The sequence below is a fragment of the Saccostrea cucullata genome, unplaced genomic scaffold (genome assembly GCF_032062105.1).
Source record: "Saccostrea cucullata isolate Sc308-1 unplaced genomic scaffold, CSIRO_AGI_Scuc_v1 ctg166, whole genome shotgun sequence".
NCBI classification, from domain to species: domain Eukaryota; kingdom Metazoa; phylum Mollusca; class Bivalvia; order Ostreida; family Ostreidae; genus Saccostrea; species Saccostrea cuccullata.
The window spans coordinates 182,501-195,534 of NW_026927307.1; the positions used below are offsets into that span (position 1 = coordinate 182,501).

The 13,034-nt window shown below is 36.8% G+C and overlaps 1 protein-coding gene across 3 annotated transcripts in view; it reads left to right on the plus strand.

Annotated features, from left to right (window-relative positions):
* The window catches only part of LOC134274027 (prolyl 3-hydroxylase 1-like), a 25,376-nt gene extending 17,393 nt beyond the window's left edge, over positions 1-7,983 (plus strand). For 2 of the 3 annotated variants that reach the window (XM_062756255.1, XM_062756256.1), the window contains 5 exons: positions 851-964; positions 4,764-4,914; positions 6,003-6,114; positions 6,338-6,416; positions 7,506-7,983. In XM_062756255.1, the coding sequence (XP_062612239.1) occupies positions 851-964; positions 4,764-4,914; positions 6,003-6,114; positions 6,338-6,416; positions 7,506-7,964 (915 nt within the window). In that variant the 3' untranslated portion in view covers positions 7,965-7,983. The remainder of the gene's footprint in view (positions 1-850; positions 965-4,763; positions 4,915-6,002; positions 6,115-6,337; positions 6,417-7,505) is intronic. The other variant, XM_062756257.1, reaches the window with a different exon arrangement.
* Positions 7,984-13,034: the final 5,051 nt, after the last annotated feature.

Here is a 13,034-nt window from a genome sequence, read left to right on the forward strand (position 1 = left end):
ATATTTATTTTTTGCTTTTATTAAATATTTATTTTTGTAAAATATTTGGTGACACAGACCATAATATCAGTAGGAGTTGCCATTTTTCATATGTAAACTATGTGACTAAGCAATCCAATAACTTTTTGTTGTGTGTACCTTTTACTAAGATATAGGTCTTGGCGTGTTTTGGTAAGTTAGACATACTAAATAGTAATACCAACCATAGTTAGTACCTGTACTGTGTATCTATCTCAGCAGTTTACTCTTAACGTCTGGTTCTGAAGCTAAATTTGGACGGATCACTCTCACCATACAGATTGTGTGAATTTCATTATTTAAAAAAATTGAAAATTTCAGTAAGCTGTGGAATTCAGAATCACTTCTAAGTCAAGGTCATAGCTCCAGACACATATATATTCCGAGTTCAAGGTCACTGCCAAATTCAAATTTTCCTCAACATTTTTACATATCAGTCATACACCATATATAATTTATTAAAAATTTTACCTAATTATATAAGGGTTACCTCTCTTGAAACTCTTTCAGAACATATTGAACGATTTCCCATCAGTTCTGTAAATTTATATGAGTTGGCATTTAATTTTTTGGCATGTCTGAAGTAATGAAATCAAGATGATGATATTTTTTACCTTTCATTCAATTCAACTTAAAAATGATTCAAATACTTTCAAGAAGGATGGTAAACTCATCAACTGAAAATCCAAAAAAGGCAGACTTTTGGATTGTCCCAAGTTTCCAACCGTTTTATTTTACTCCAAATGTTCTTGAACTCCATTTTCTTGATTTTATGAAGCTTGCTTAGTGTGGAATTTGGCTGATTTTGCTTGATTGTATTATCTTAATGTAGAACGGTGGAATAGAGGGGGACGGCTACAAAGGGACAGCATCACGGGTCGCCAAAATATCACCGCACACTAAACACGAAATATTCGAGGGCTTGACAGTTGGTAGGGCAACGCAGGTTTGTAATTACAGCAAAGATGTCAGGATTATATAATTCACACACCATATTGCTCTTCTAAGGTCTTTCAATCAGTATGACATACATATATATAAATGTTTCGAATGATAGAACTGTACATATGTATTAGTCCTTTAATATAAAAAGTAACAATCTTGCTTTCATTTCATACTTAAATTTATTGAGAGTATTCTTATTGCTAGTACTGTAAATCACTTTTTATTCGCGAGAACTTTATTTTCGCGTAATTACGCGAGACAATGCATTCGCGAAAATTTAATTCTCACGTATAAAAGTATTCCTTACGATTATATAGATGAATAATAACTATTCGTGAAAATTATGTCTCGCTTGCAAAGAGTCAGTGACAATCTCGCGAAAATAAGGTGTCGCGAAAATTTAGTGATCTACACTAACTTATTCTTACATCTATTGAGTCAAATACATTTCTTTTTGTCTTCGTATTGTTTAAAAGTCTGGATATTTAATTTTTTTAAAAATTCCTTATATTAGACAGTATTTTATTTAAAAAAGCGTAAACTGCCCCAAGTTTTGTTATATCGGATAACATAAGTTGAAATAAGCTTCATTCCTTATAATTTAATTTCAGTGTAGACAATCAATATTTTCCGGAAAAAGGTTTCAATTTGAGCATTATTTTAAAAATAACGTCAAGCGCAGTAATATGTTTTTGACGTAAAGCATTGTGACGTAGGCAAGTTATGTTATACAAAATATTATATGTTCCTTAGAATGATTCATAATAGGAAATTAAATTATTTGTGTGTGATTTCTAGATCTTTATAGAAACCACTAATATAACAAGTATTATACTTTCCACTATCAGTTTTATCTGATGTTGTTACTTTTGATAAGTTTTGATAATGAATTTTCAAGAAAATAACCATACTGTAGAGCAAAATGCATGTATTTTAACAGAAATAATAAAGTAGATATTGCATGTGAAGACCCAGCATTCAGAAGATTTAACTGTAAGTTAACTTTTCTTGATATTATAAAACTTATTGTAGCATATATTAGTGAGAAATCAGTACCATTACTACCTTTGAATAATTAAAGATTAAGCATTTCATTTCTACAAAAACAAACAATGTAAAGGAATTTTATAAAAAACCAAGGAATTAAGCTTATTGGAAAATATCATAATGACAATGCGTTTCATATCAAATTTTTTAGCTATTTTGTATGAGAGAAACTAAATTCTACATATTTCATGACTACCTTAGAATGAAGCTAGGAGCAAATTAAGGGTCTAGGCATTTCATTACTGTTTAGGAGTAGAGCTTAGGGCCAAGGTATTTTATAATTAATTAACAAGGAGCATAGCTTACTTAGCTTAGACTTAAGGCATTTCATTACTGCTTAGGATTAAGGCATTTAATAATGTTTAGGAGGGAAGCTTAGGGCTGAGGTATTTCATTACTATCAAAGAGTGTAGGCATTTCATTACTGCCTGGTATTGAAGATAGGATCCAGGCATTTCACAACCCCTGGGGAGTATAGCTTAGAGCTAGGGCATTTCATTACTGCTTACGAGTGAAACTAGAATCAAGGCATTTCATAACCCCCTAGGAGTTAAGCTTAGGGTAAAGGCATTTCATTACTGCCTAGGAGTGAAACTAAGGATCAAAGCATTTCATTTATACCTAGGTATGAAGCTTGAGTGAAGGCATTTTATCACTACATAGTAGTGAAGCTTATGATTAAGGTATTTCAGCTCTACCCAGGTGTGAATCTTAGGATCAAGGCCTGTCATTAATGCAGAGAAGTTAAGCCTAGAGACAAGACATTTCATAACTGCCTAGAAGTGATGCTTAGGATTAAGGTATTTCATTCCTGCTTAGGAGTGAAGCTTAGGGCTAAAGTATTTTATAACTAATGAGGAGCATAGCTTAGAGTTAAGGTATTTCATTACTGCTTAGAAAAAAGACATTTAATAACTGCTTAGGAGGAAAGCTAAAGATTAAGTTATTTCATTGCTTCTCAGGACCTTTATGGTCACAACTGGCTTAAGTTGATAAAAATAGGTTATTAATATGTTCCTTCACCAAGTGCTTGGAACTTGAAGTCTTCCTGATAAGACTTAAAACTGAGACCCAATGACACAATAGGCATTGGCATTATAAAGGACCCTTACTGTCAATGGCCCTGAGTGCATTTTGAGGCCCTTCACCAGTATAAGGTTAGCACCTCTTTATAAATGAGGAATTCTCAAATGGGACATAAAACACCATTCAATTAAAAAATCATTAATTCTCCCTAGGAGTGAATCTAAGAAATCAAGGTATTTCATAACTGCCTACAGTCAAGGCATTTCATTATTATCGAGAAGTGAAGTTAGGGTCAAGGCATTTCATTACTGCCTAGGATCAGGACATTTCATTAATACCTAGAAGTGAAGTTAAGGTCAATGCATTTCATTACTGCCTAGGATCAAGGCATTTCATTAATACCTAGAAATGAAGTTAGGGTCAAGGCATTTCATTACTGCCTAGTAATGATGCTAACGATCAAGGTACAGTGTATTTCAATTCTACCCTGGTGTGAATCTTGGGAACAAGGCATTTCATAACTGCTTAGGTGTGTAGCAAGGTTCAAGGTATAGCATAACTACGGTTTAGTGAAGCTCACAGTCCAGGCATTTCATAAACACATAGTAGTTAAGCTGAGGGTCAAGGATTTTCATTATTGCCTAAGAGTGAAGCTAGGATCAAGGCATTTCATTACTGCCTAGGACTTAAGCTGAGGGTCAAAGTATTTCATTACTGCTTAAAAGTGAAACATCAGATGAAGGTTTTTCCTTATAATGTCAAGCAGCAAAATTTAGGGTCAAGACATGCATTTACAAAATTGTTTAATAATATTACAATGCAAGACAATTTTGTCCCTTTTTAGGAAAAGTTAACAACAAAAATGCCTATGAATTACTCTCATTACTCCTAATACGAGATGTTGAATTTCATTGCTTATGAGTGAAGTTAATTTATACTTCACTACGCCCTGTAGCTAAAATGACTATATGTACCTAGGCATGTTTAGTGTCTTGACATTGTTTCAGCTTAGAACACCCATGCATTTCAATGCTATCAATGAATAAAAGACTTCAAGTTTGGCATTTTGTTCCTACACAAGTTTGAAGTGCCTTCACATTTTGTTTTTCTGAAAGACAAAAAGATGAAAACATACGCATTAATCACTTCCAGTAAATGATAACAGTATTATCAGTTCTTCACTCTTTGATTATTGTTATCAGTTCAGACCTAATTTCTACAGTATTGTATTTTTCTCAAATAAATATTTCATCTTTAAAAGTATAAATCCAAGAGATTATTTTCGTAATGCTCAATATTTATCTCTTAAGTTATTAAACAACATTTTCTCCAAGATACTGTCACCCAGATTTTCTTCCAGAATGTTCGTCCATTGTTATCTTAACCCAGTTTTTCTTTTGCGACGTAAGAATTGAATCCCTGCCAATGTCCTTTTTCTGTGTTAAAAACACACACAAGCAAATACAATGATAAGATTTGTGATGTTTGATTTAAAATGTTACAAGATAACAGCATTGTCAATATTTTACTTTAATAAAGTAGATAACCAAGTTTTCATACAAGTAAATTAAAATTAAAAAAAATTCTGGTTTACTAAGTATCAAGTGACATCAATTTAAATACATAATTTCGATCTAGGAGATTTTATGTTACCAAAACAAAATCAATTAAAACTTAGATCAAACATTTGTATTATACAATTGATACGAAATTTTATATTATTTCAGCTTGCACAATCTGGAGAATTATCCAAAGATTCAGTACAGCTGTACTTGGATGCCAGCGAGCGGGCTCGTCTTCTTGTGGAGAATTTCTTTAACTTGACTCGCCCACTTTATTTTGACTACACCCACTTAGTTTGTCGGAAAGCCATCACAGGTAGAGAATTTATCTGTGGGACTGGCCCACTTTATTTTGACTTTACCCACTTAGTTTTTCAGAAAGCTGTCACAAAGAAAGTTTATTGTTGGACTTGCCCACTATATTTTGACTTTACACACTTTGTCAGAAAGTTGTCACAGGTAGGCAGTTTATCCATTGGACTTGCCCTCTATATTTTGACTCTACCCAACTTGTCAGAAAGCTGTCACAGGAGGAGAGTTTATCCATGGGGTTTACCCACTTTATTTTTACCCACTCTTTCCGAAAGCTGTCAATGGAAAAGAGTTTATCTATTGGACTTGCCCACTTCATTTTCACCATACCTATTTGTCAGAAAGCTTTCACAGGAAGAGTTATTCCATGGGACTCACCTACTATATTTTGACTTTACCCATTTTGTCAGAAAGATGTCACAGGAAGAGAGCTGTTCCCATTGGACCTGCCCACTTTATTTTGACTTTACCCACTTTGTCAGAAAGATGTCAAAGAGTTTATCCCTTGGACTTGTCCACTATATTTGATTTTACCCATTTTGTCCGAAAGCTGTCACAGGAAGAGAGAGTATTTATTGGACTTACCCTCTTAATTTTGACTTGACCTCTTTGTCAGAAATACATATATCAAAGAGTTTATGTTTTGGACTCGCCCACTTTGTTTTGACTTTACCCACTTTGTCAGAAAGTTGCCATGGGTAGGTAGTTTATCCATTGAACTTGCCCACTTTATTTTGACTTTGCCCACCTTGTCAGAAAGCTGTCACAGAAGGAGAGTTTATCCATAAATGTATCTTATTTTCAGGTACAGTTTAGTTGTATTCATTTCTTCAGACTGGGTTAAGTCATGACAAGAATTTAATCTTGATTAACAGCAAAAGCATCAAGTTTAATGCTGCATTAAGATAATCTACCAGGTAGACCTGTATGTAGGGTTGCCTTATTCTAACATATTTAACACAGGGATTAACTTGTTGTGCCAAGATAAGCAAACTCTTGTCAGATAAATTACTGAAAAATAGACCTATTATATGTAAAGCTCCGTAAATTCTTTATTGAAAATAGTAAGCGTATTTTGGACCATGATTTTAGATGATGAGGAGCGATCAGACTTGAGTCACCCTGTTCATGCAGACAACTGTCAGATACAGCCGGACGGATCCTGTCTGAGACAGTTCCCAGCGTACATCGCCAGAGACTACAGGTCCAGTCTTGTTCTATCTCCTTACTGCATTGTATCGTATTATGTAAAAAAAAAAAACTCGAATGTCTTTATCATGGTTTAAAAAGGAAAGGTAAAGATAACAATTTATCAACAGATATCTTAATATTCCTACCCACTTGTGTAGTTTAATAATCAGTTAGAAGATTCCTTTATTACTTATTTAGCTTTACGTTGATTTTTTTCTCTCTCTCTTTCTTTACAGCGCCGTCTTATATCTAAATGGAGAGGAAGACTTTCTGGGTGGGGAATTCTTTTTCGCCCATGACAATAAAACAGAACAGGTTTGTCCTGCTATGTATTTCTTTTGTTTAGTCTTTTATTATTTTTACGTATTACCTGGGTATATAGAAATATATTTGAGTGAGACTGGTTGACAGGGGATGCTCACTCCTCCATGGCACCTGATCCCACCTCTGATGATTTGGAGGTCCGTGTTTGCTCTGCTCCTGTTTTGTATTGTTTTATGGATTTTTTATCTTGAATCTTGTTCGTTATCTCCATACGTTTCATTGAGGAAGTAAAATTTTACAAATGAGAAATGTCCGAGTTATCTGTGGAAGAATTTAAATCTAGATGATAGACTGATTTTGATCACTGTTTAATGTTGATCCTAAATTCGACATCTGAGAAATGTAATCTTTGGTGCGCGTAGTATGGGATGGAATGTGGATGGATTGATTTTTTTTAAGTGGCAGATAATGCAAATTTGTGAGAAAGCCTCCATTTTTTCTACTCTGCGTTGAAAATTTATTTTTGATACATGGTTTAATAAATGTTTCATATATATAAACTGAAGACTGATTAACTAGAACACTTGTTTTTGATCGAGAGAAAGTTATTTCCTTAATCTTTTAAGTAAAGTAAAATTTTGTATAGAAGGTAACCCTTTGAAGGTTAGATATATATAGCGTCATTTTTACATTGCCTGTCATTTTCGTGAAAAATCTTTTTTCAATAGAATTAGGTCTTAAACCTGCAGAGCACACTCTTTATTTTACAAGATTACTCTTCTGAAACGAAAAGTTCGAATCCCACTGTGGGACGTTGAGACCAGTCCTTTGGATGAGACCGTTTAAACTGAGGTCCCGTGTCGCAGTAGGTGCTGGCACGAAAAAGATCCCTCCCTGCTCAATGGCCCTGAGTGCCGAGTAAAGGACAAAATTTGCAGCTCTCCATCGGCAAGTGGTGGCGTCTCCATATGAGTGAAAAATTCTCAAGAGAGACGTTAAACAATATACAATCAATCAATCTTAAACGAAAATACCGGTATATCATAATGGATGCAGACTGAAGTTACAAACATAAATGCACTAAATTCCAAAAGGGAGAAAAAAATAGTCCCTTGAATGTAAAATATTTTATTATTTCAGATTAGCGTATCCCCTAAGTGTGGTAGGATGGTAGGGTTCAATGCAGGGGATTATCACGGAGTGAAGGCAGTACGTAAAGGTCGGCGATGCGCGATAGCCATGTGGTACACAATGGATCCAAACACGCAGGAGCTAGCTCGCCTCCAGGCTCAAAAGAAAATGGCCGACCGAAGTTCTGTTCGAGGGCGAACCCGATCCAGGGAGCAAATGGACATAGAAAGTAATGGCGAGAAGGAGGATCAAAAACGTCATTCAAACAGAAATCAGCATGGGGATCATGATATTGATACAAATAAAAATAAGTTTGATGACAAAGAAATGAATAATTTCGAAGAAGAACATTCTGATGTCATTACTATTCAAGAAGAAATTGAATTGAAAGCGATTGAAAAAGAATCTGAGAGGCAAGAAGAAATTATTTCAGAAATAAAAGAGAATGAAGACCACGAAGAATTATGATATTAAATAATGAAATTAATCAGTTTTGAGTTATTTGTTAATTAGACCTGGATTCTATTTAAGAATTTCTTATAATGAACTTCATTTTTGGCTGAATTTGGGAGAAAGTTCCATGTTTACTATGACCTGTTCTATTGGCTATAAGAAGACATTTTACCTCTTTTACTTTCCAAATCTCTTAATCTTGTTAAAGGTTCAAAATCTCCTACATGTAGTAACATTTTCTCTTCCAATTTAGTCCGAACAATCTTACGTTTTCCAGGCTTTTTTTACGACTTTGATATTTTATGTGCCAGAAAATATCAAAGTCGTAAAAAAAGCTTAGAAAAATCAAATATTTCGGACTACTTCCAATGGAATGCTCTCTTTGTTCTTTGTTTTTGTTTGTTTTTTCTTTACACATTTTTAAGAAGTTATTTAGATCATCGAAGAAAAATGAATATTTCAGGAAACATGGATAGAGTGTAAATTTATCGATGTTTTTCAATATTGTAGCACGTTCTTTTGATTCCAATAACTTGATTAACTGAGAAAACGATTAAATCCAGACATCTTTGTGTTGCCTAAACGGAAAAAATAATCAAGTTAAAATATCAAGAAAATATCGGTCTGTATTTTTATGCTACATTAAAGGCTAGTAATTCGAGAGTTCTTTTTCTGTAAGACTTTTGTATACTTCCGAAGATAAAGGCCAAAGAGTCAAATTCATAATTTATACATGTATACTATTCAGAAAAGTAGGGGATATTGGATTTACAAGGACAATAAATGCAGACCTTGAGGCCAGGAAGGAAACAAATGAGAAACAGAAAAACATTAAGCAAACATTTGTCTATTTGAAACCCTGTGTTCAGTAAGAAAAGGAGAGATTCTCCAGAATATAGATCGACATCAGCACAGGGTCGCACAGTAAACTTACCACCATTGTAAAACAGTCGGTAGCGGGTAAAATCCCCTGGATTGGCCAAACAAGCTAGATTCGGCGTGACATACTCCTAACGAGAAGTTCCAGGTCCATTTGGGGAAGGTCATTCCATTCCTGTTGCAACGAAGCAAGTTCTTGGAAATTTGCAGGAGGTTCTTGACGTTGGCGTAGGCGCTGTCCAAGCATATACTAGACATGCGCGACGGGGCAAAGGTCCCGACTGAGTACGGACCAAGGTATTGTGGGTATATTATGCTGTTGGAGATAATCTGTAACATCCTAACCCTATGAAACCTGGCATCAACATCCATAAAAATGAAACAGCGGCCATAACGACGTGCAAACGGCGCAACATGGGTTGTCAAGATGTTTACCCAAAAGTGCTGCCCTGTAGCACGTCCAGCAACAACAAGCAAGTCTATTCTGCCGGCAACAGTGATGCCTTCCTACACCATTGCGGATCCACCCCCATACCAATCATTTTTAATGACGTTAACGCCATGGAAACGTTCCTTACGTCGGCGTTAAACCCTGCTGCGTCTGTTCAGGAAGTTTTCAATGAACCTCGACTCGTCTGAGAACATTACGTGGTTCCATCGGCGATTATCCCAGCGTTGAAGATGACGACGACACCTTTGAAGCCGTGTCCTAATGTGACGATCCCTCAAACAGGGAATGACACGAGGACATCAAACGTGTAAGTAACATCTCTACAGTCGATTCCTGGCGGTCTTGCTAATATTAATACTAAGCCAGTATCCCTTTGAAGTTAGACCTTATCCGACTTGCTATTAAAAACGGTTTATGTAAATGAATCTGTACTGAGCCTGCGTTGTTGACCGGATCGTGGTTTATCCTGCACAGACCCTGTAGCACGATGTCTGGACCATAATCTGCTGATAACATACTGGGAAACATTTGCCCTAGATACAGTGAACTGTCTTGAACCAACCTGTAGCATGTCAAGGGCACGTATGTAACATCTCATCCTGTGTTAGACGCGATATATGATTTCTCGTATATCGTCGGCTGAAAAACACGACTGGCCAACACTATAGTATCGGGCGAAGTAGAGTATTCACTATTTTTAGGAACATCGATTCCTTTAAAAATTCAAGTCATTTATAAGTTGGCTAGTCGTCGCCCAATCATTTATAAGTTGGCCAGTCGTCGCCCAATCGTTGTCCGCTAATGCCTTGGTCACATTTCAAGGCCGGTGGCCGTAGACCGTTGGTAATCAGTGGTAATCCGTGGTGTGAGCGATGCCCCAACATCGGTCCACATCGGCCTAGTAGTCCTTTAAGTATTAGTCACATTATCCAGGGATGGGGTATACGATGGGCAACCGATGCGTTTTTTGAAAATGGCGTTGTTGCCGGCCGGACTTACAAAGGCCTAGCGATGCAGTGGTAATCATAAAAGTTGTTCCAGGGTAGTCGGCCGATGTATATTACATCGCTCATACATTGGTGAACTTCGTTCGTACGTCGGTCGACTATGGGCCAATGTTTGTTCGAACATCGACCGATGATCGGCCAATGTATGTTGCCCACCACTCAACCCCCAGATGACCTCGGATTCAATGGACACTTGACGATGCTCGGCCATACATCGGCCAATCCTTGAAAGATATGTTGATGGGTTGCCGATGTTAAGCGATGTGGGGATCGATGGAGACAACGCTGATTTTTTACTACAATTTATTTTCTACCGATGACCCCACCGATTCGCCAAATGGCCCCAGTCACCGTCCGATTACTATAGGTGTTCGGCCGGCAACCAAGCCATTTTAATAAAAAAAAAACGCATCGGTTTCTCATATACCCCATCGCTGGATAATATGACTGATACTTAAAGCCTAGGTCACATTTAAGCCGATGGTCGGGCGACCAAATTTTTCTGGTGTTGTCTGCTGAAAGAATATGATCGGCCGAAACAAGTATCGGGCGACACGGAGCAGTCACAGTATGTCATAGGAATTCACCGATAAAGTATCAGTCATAAAGTTCGACCAAACATTGGCCCATAGTCGAAAGACGTACGAAAGAAATTCACCAACGTATGAGCGATGTAATATGCATCGGCCGATTACCCTGGAACATCGTTTTATGATTAGCAATGCATCGCTGGACCTTTGTAAGTCCGGCCGGCAACCACACCATTTTTATAAAAAAAAAAAAAACGTATTGGTTGCCCATCGTATACCCCATCGCTGGATAATGTGACTGATACTTTAAGGACTACTAGGCCGATGTGGACCGATGTTGGGGCATCGTTCACACCACGGATTACCACCGATTATCACCGGTCTACGGCCACCGGCCGGGAAATGTGACCAAGGCATAAATAACAAAAAATCTTTTTTCTTTAGAAATCAGCAATAATTTTCATAGATCTATATTCATCATGGTGTCATGAGTTTTGTTTGGAAGGCAACGTGGCAGAATTTTGTAAAATTGTGACACATTGTTAAAATTGTATGCAGAATTTTTATAGATTTGCGAAGAAAACAACAAAAGGTGCATATCTAAGCAGCAAAGAAAACTAAAGATTTCTTTATATTTTACGGATTTATTATTTATGTCATTTCCATTCAAAAAATATAATTTCAATCCATGAATCAAAATTTTGTTGTTATGTATCCTTAATAGGTTAAATTGCATAAGTCGGCCAATCGTCGCCCGATCATCGAGCTCTGAGCTAGAGTTCGATTTTACCCGTCTTCCGAAAATTTGGAAACCTTTATCTATCGAATGACGGACGACCAACTTTATAAACTGACCGCCGATGGTCGAACGATGATCGAAGATTGGTCGACGGATTGTGTCAACTGAAGAAAACGGCCACCAACGCAGAAAAAATATTATACCTTGGAACGAAAGACACAAAATTGGTCGGCCGACAAAAAGAGGTCAAAATCGGGCAAGACAACGGCAGATGAACTGCCGACTGTCACCCGAAGAATCCAATTTTCGCTCCAAAAACCGTCAGCCGGTTGTCATTTTTGGAAATGTGACTGGGGTTTAAGCAGCATTTCTATTTTCACCGTTGGTCTAGATGAACGAATACTCATTTCCTAAATTTCGACCGACCAACTACCGACTTAAGAAATGGTCGGACGATGATCGAAGGTTTGTCGAAGGTCAATTCAACAACTGCCTCAATTGAAAGAATCGGCAACTGAAGCAGAAAAAATATCATTTGGCGCGACTGACACAAAATTGGTCGGCCGACGAAAAAAGGGGTAAAAATTGCGTGCAATCCCCCCCCCCCCGACGAAAAAAAAGTCGGTCTTCGATCTTTTTTTAAATGTGACTTGTTTTTTGACTGCTTTCTCTCTGTCTAATTTTTACTTTGCTGTCTGTCACTTCTTGTTCTTGCTATTTTGTAATATTTAACTTTTTTCACTTTAAATTCCACAGAAATTGATTAAAGAGATATCTGTTGCTTTGTCCGGGAGCGACATAAACCACTGTTCTTGAAACATCAGGCTACCCCCAGCCATCTCCTTAAGTACATGTATCTACCTTTCGTTGTCCCCATCCTTCCTTTATGTGTACACCGAAAGCGGCCATGGCAAAGCCTGACAGTATCTCATGTTGGTTAACAGTCCCCTTTTATCCACAGTTTTTTTTTCGTTCATCCAGCTATCTACAGGTTTATTTCACATTTTCCCTATCACTTAATGTGTCATTGAGGAATTTCCTGAAATATTTTACTGGTTACAGAAACTGTATTACGTGTACTAAGTATCTCTCCTTCAATCTTGAATCTTTATTCCTTTACTTTTCTTCATTTCCAAACTTCAAGATTTACTTGTTTTTTTTTTTTCATTCTTGTCGAAATGATGGATGATGCTAGCTCTTATGTTCACTTGACTTCTGTGTTGTAACTATCATGTCATCCAAGAACGCTCTGCCAGGTGGTTTCCCCTACTACTACTAGTAAATGGCGTACTTCTGACTTCATCGATGGTCCTCTTAGGTCTCCTCTCTACGGATTTGACTAACATGTCCATAGCTGCCGAGAAAACTTATATGATGTATTCTATGATCAATCAAAGCATTGCCATGCTGTTGTGAAATCCTGTACCGTAAATCTCAGCTAGAGGTGGTCAGAGAAGTCTTTTAAGCCTTGTCTTCTTT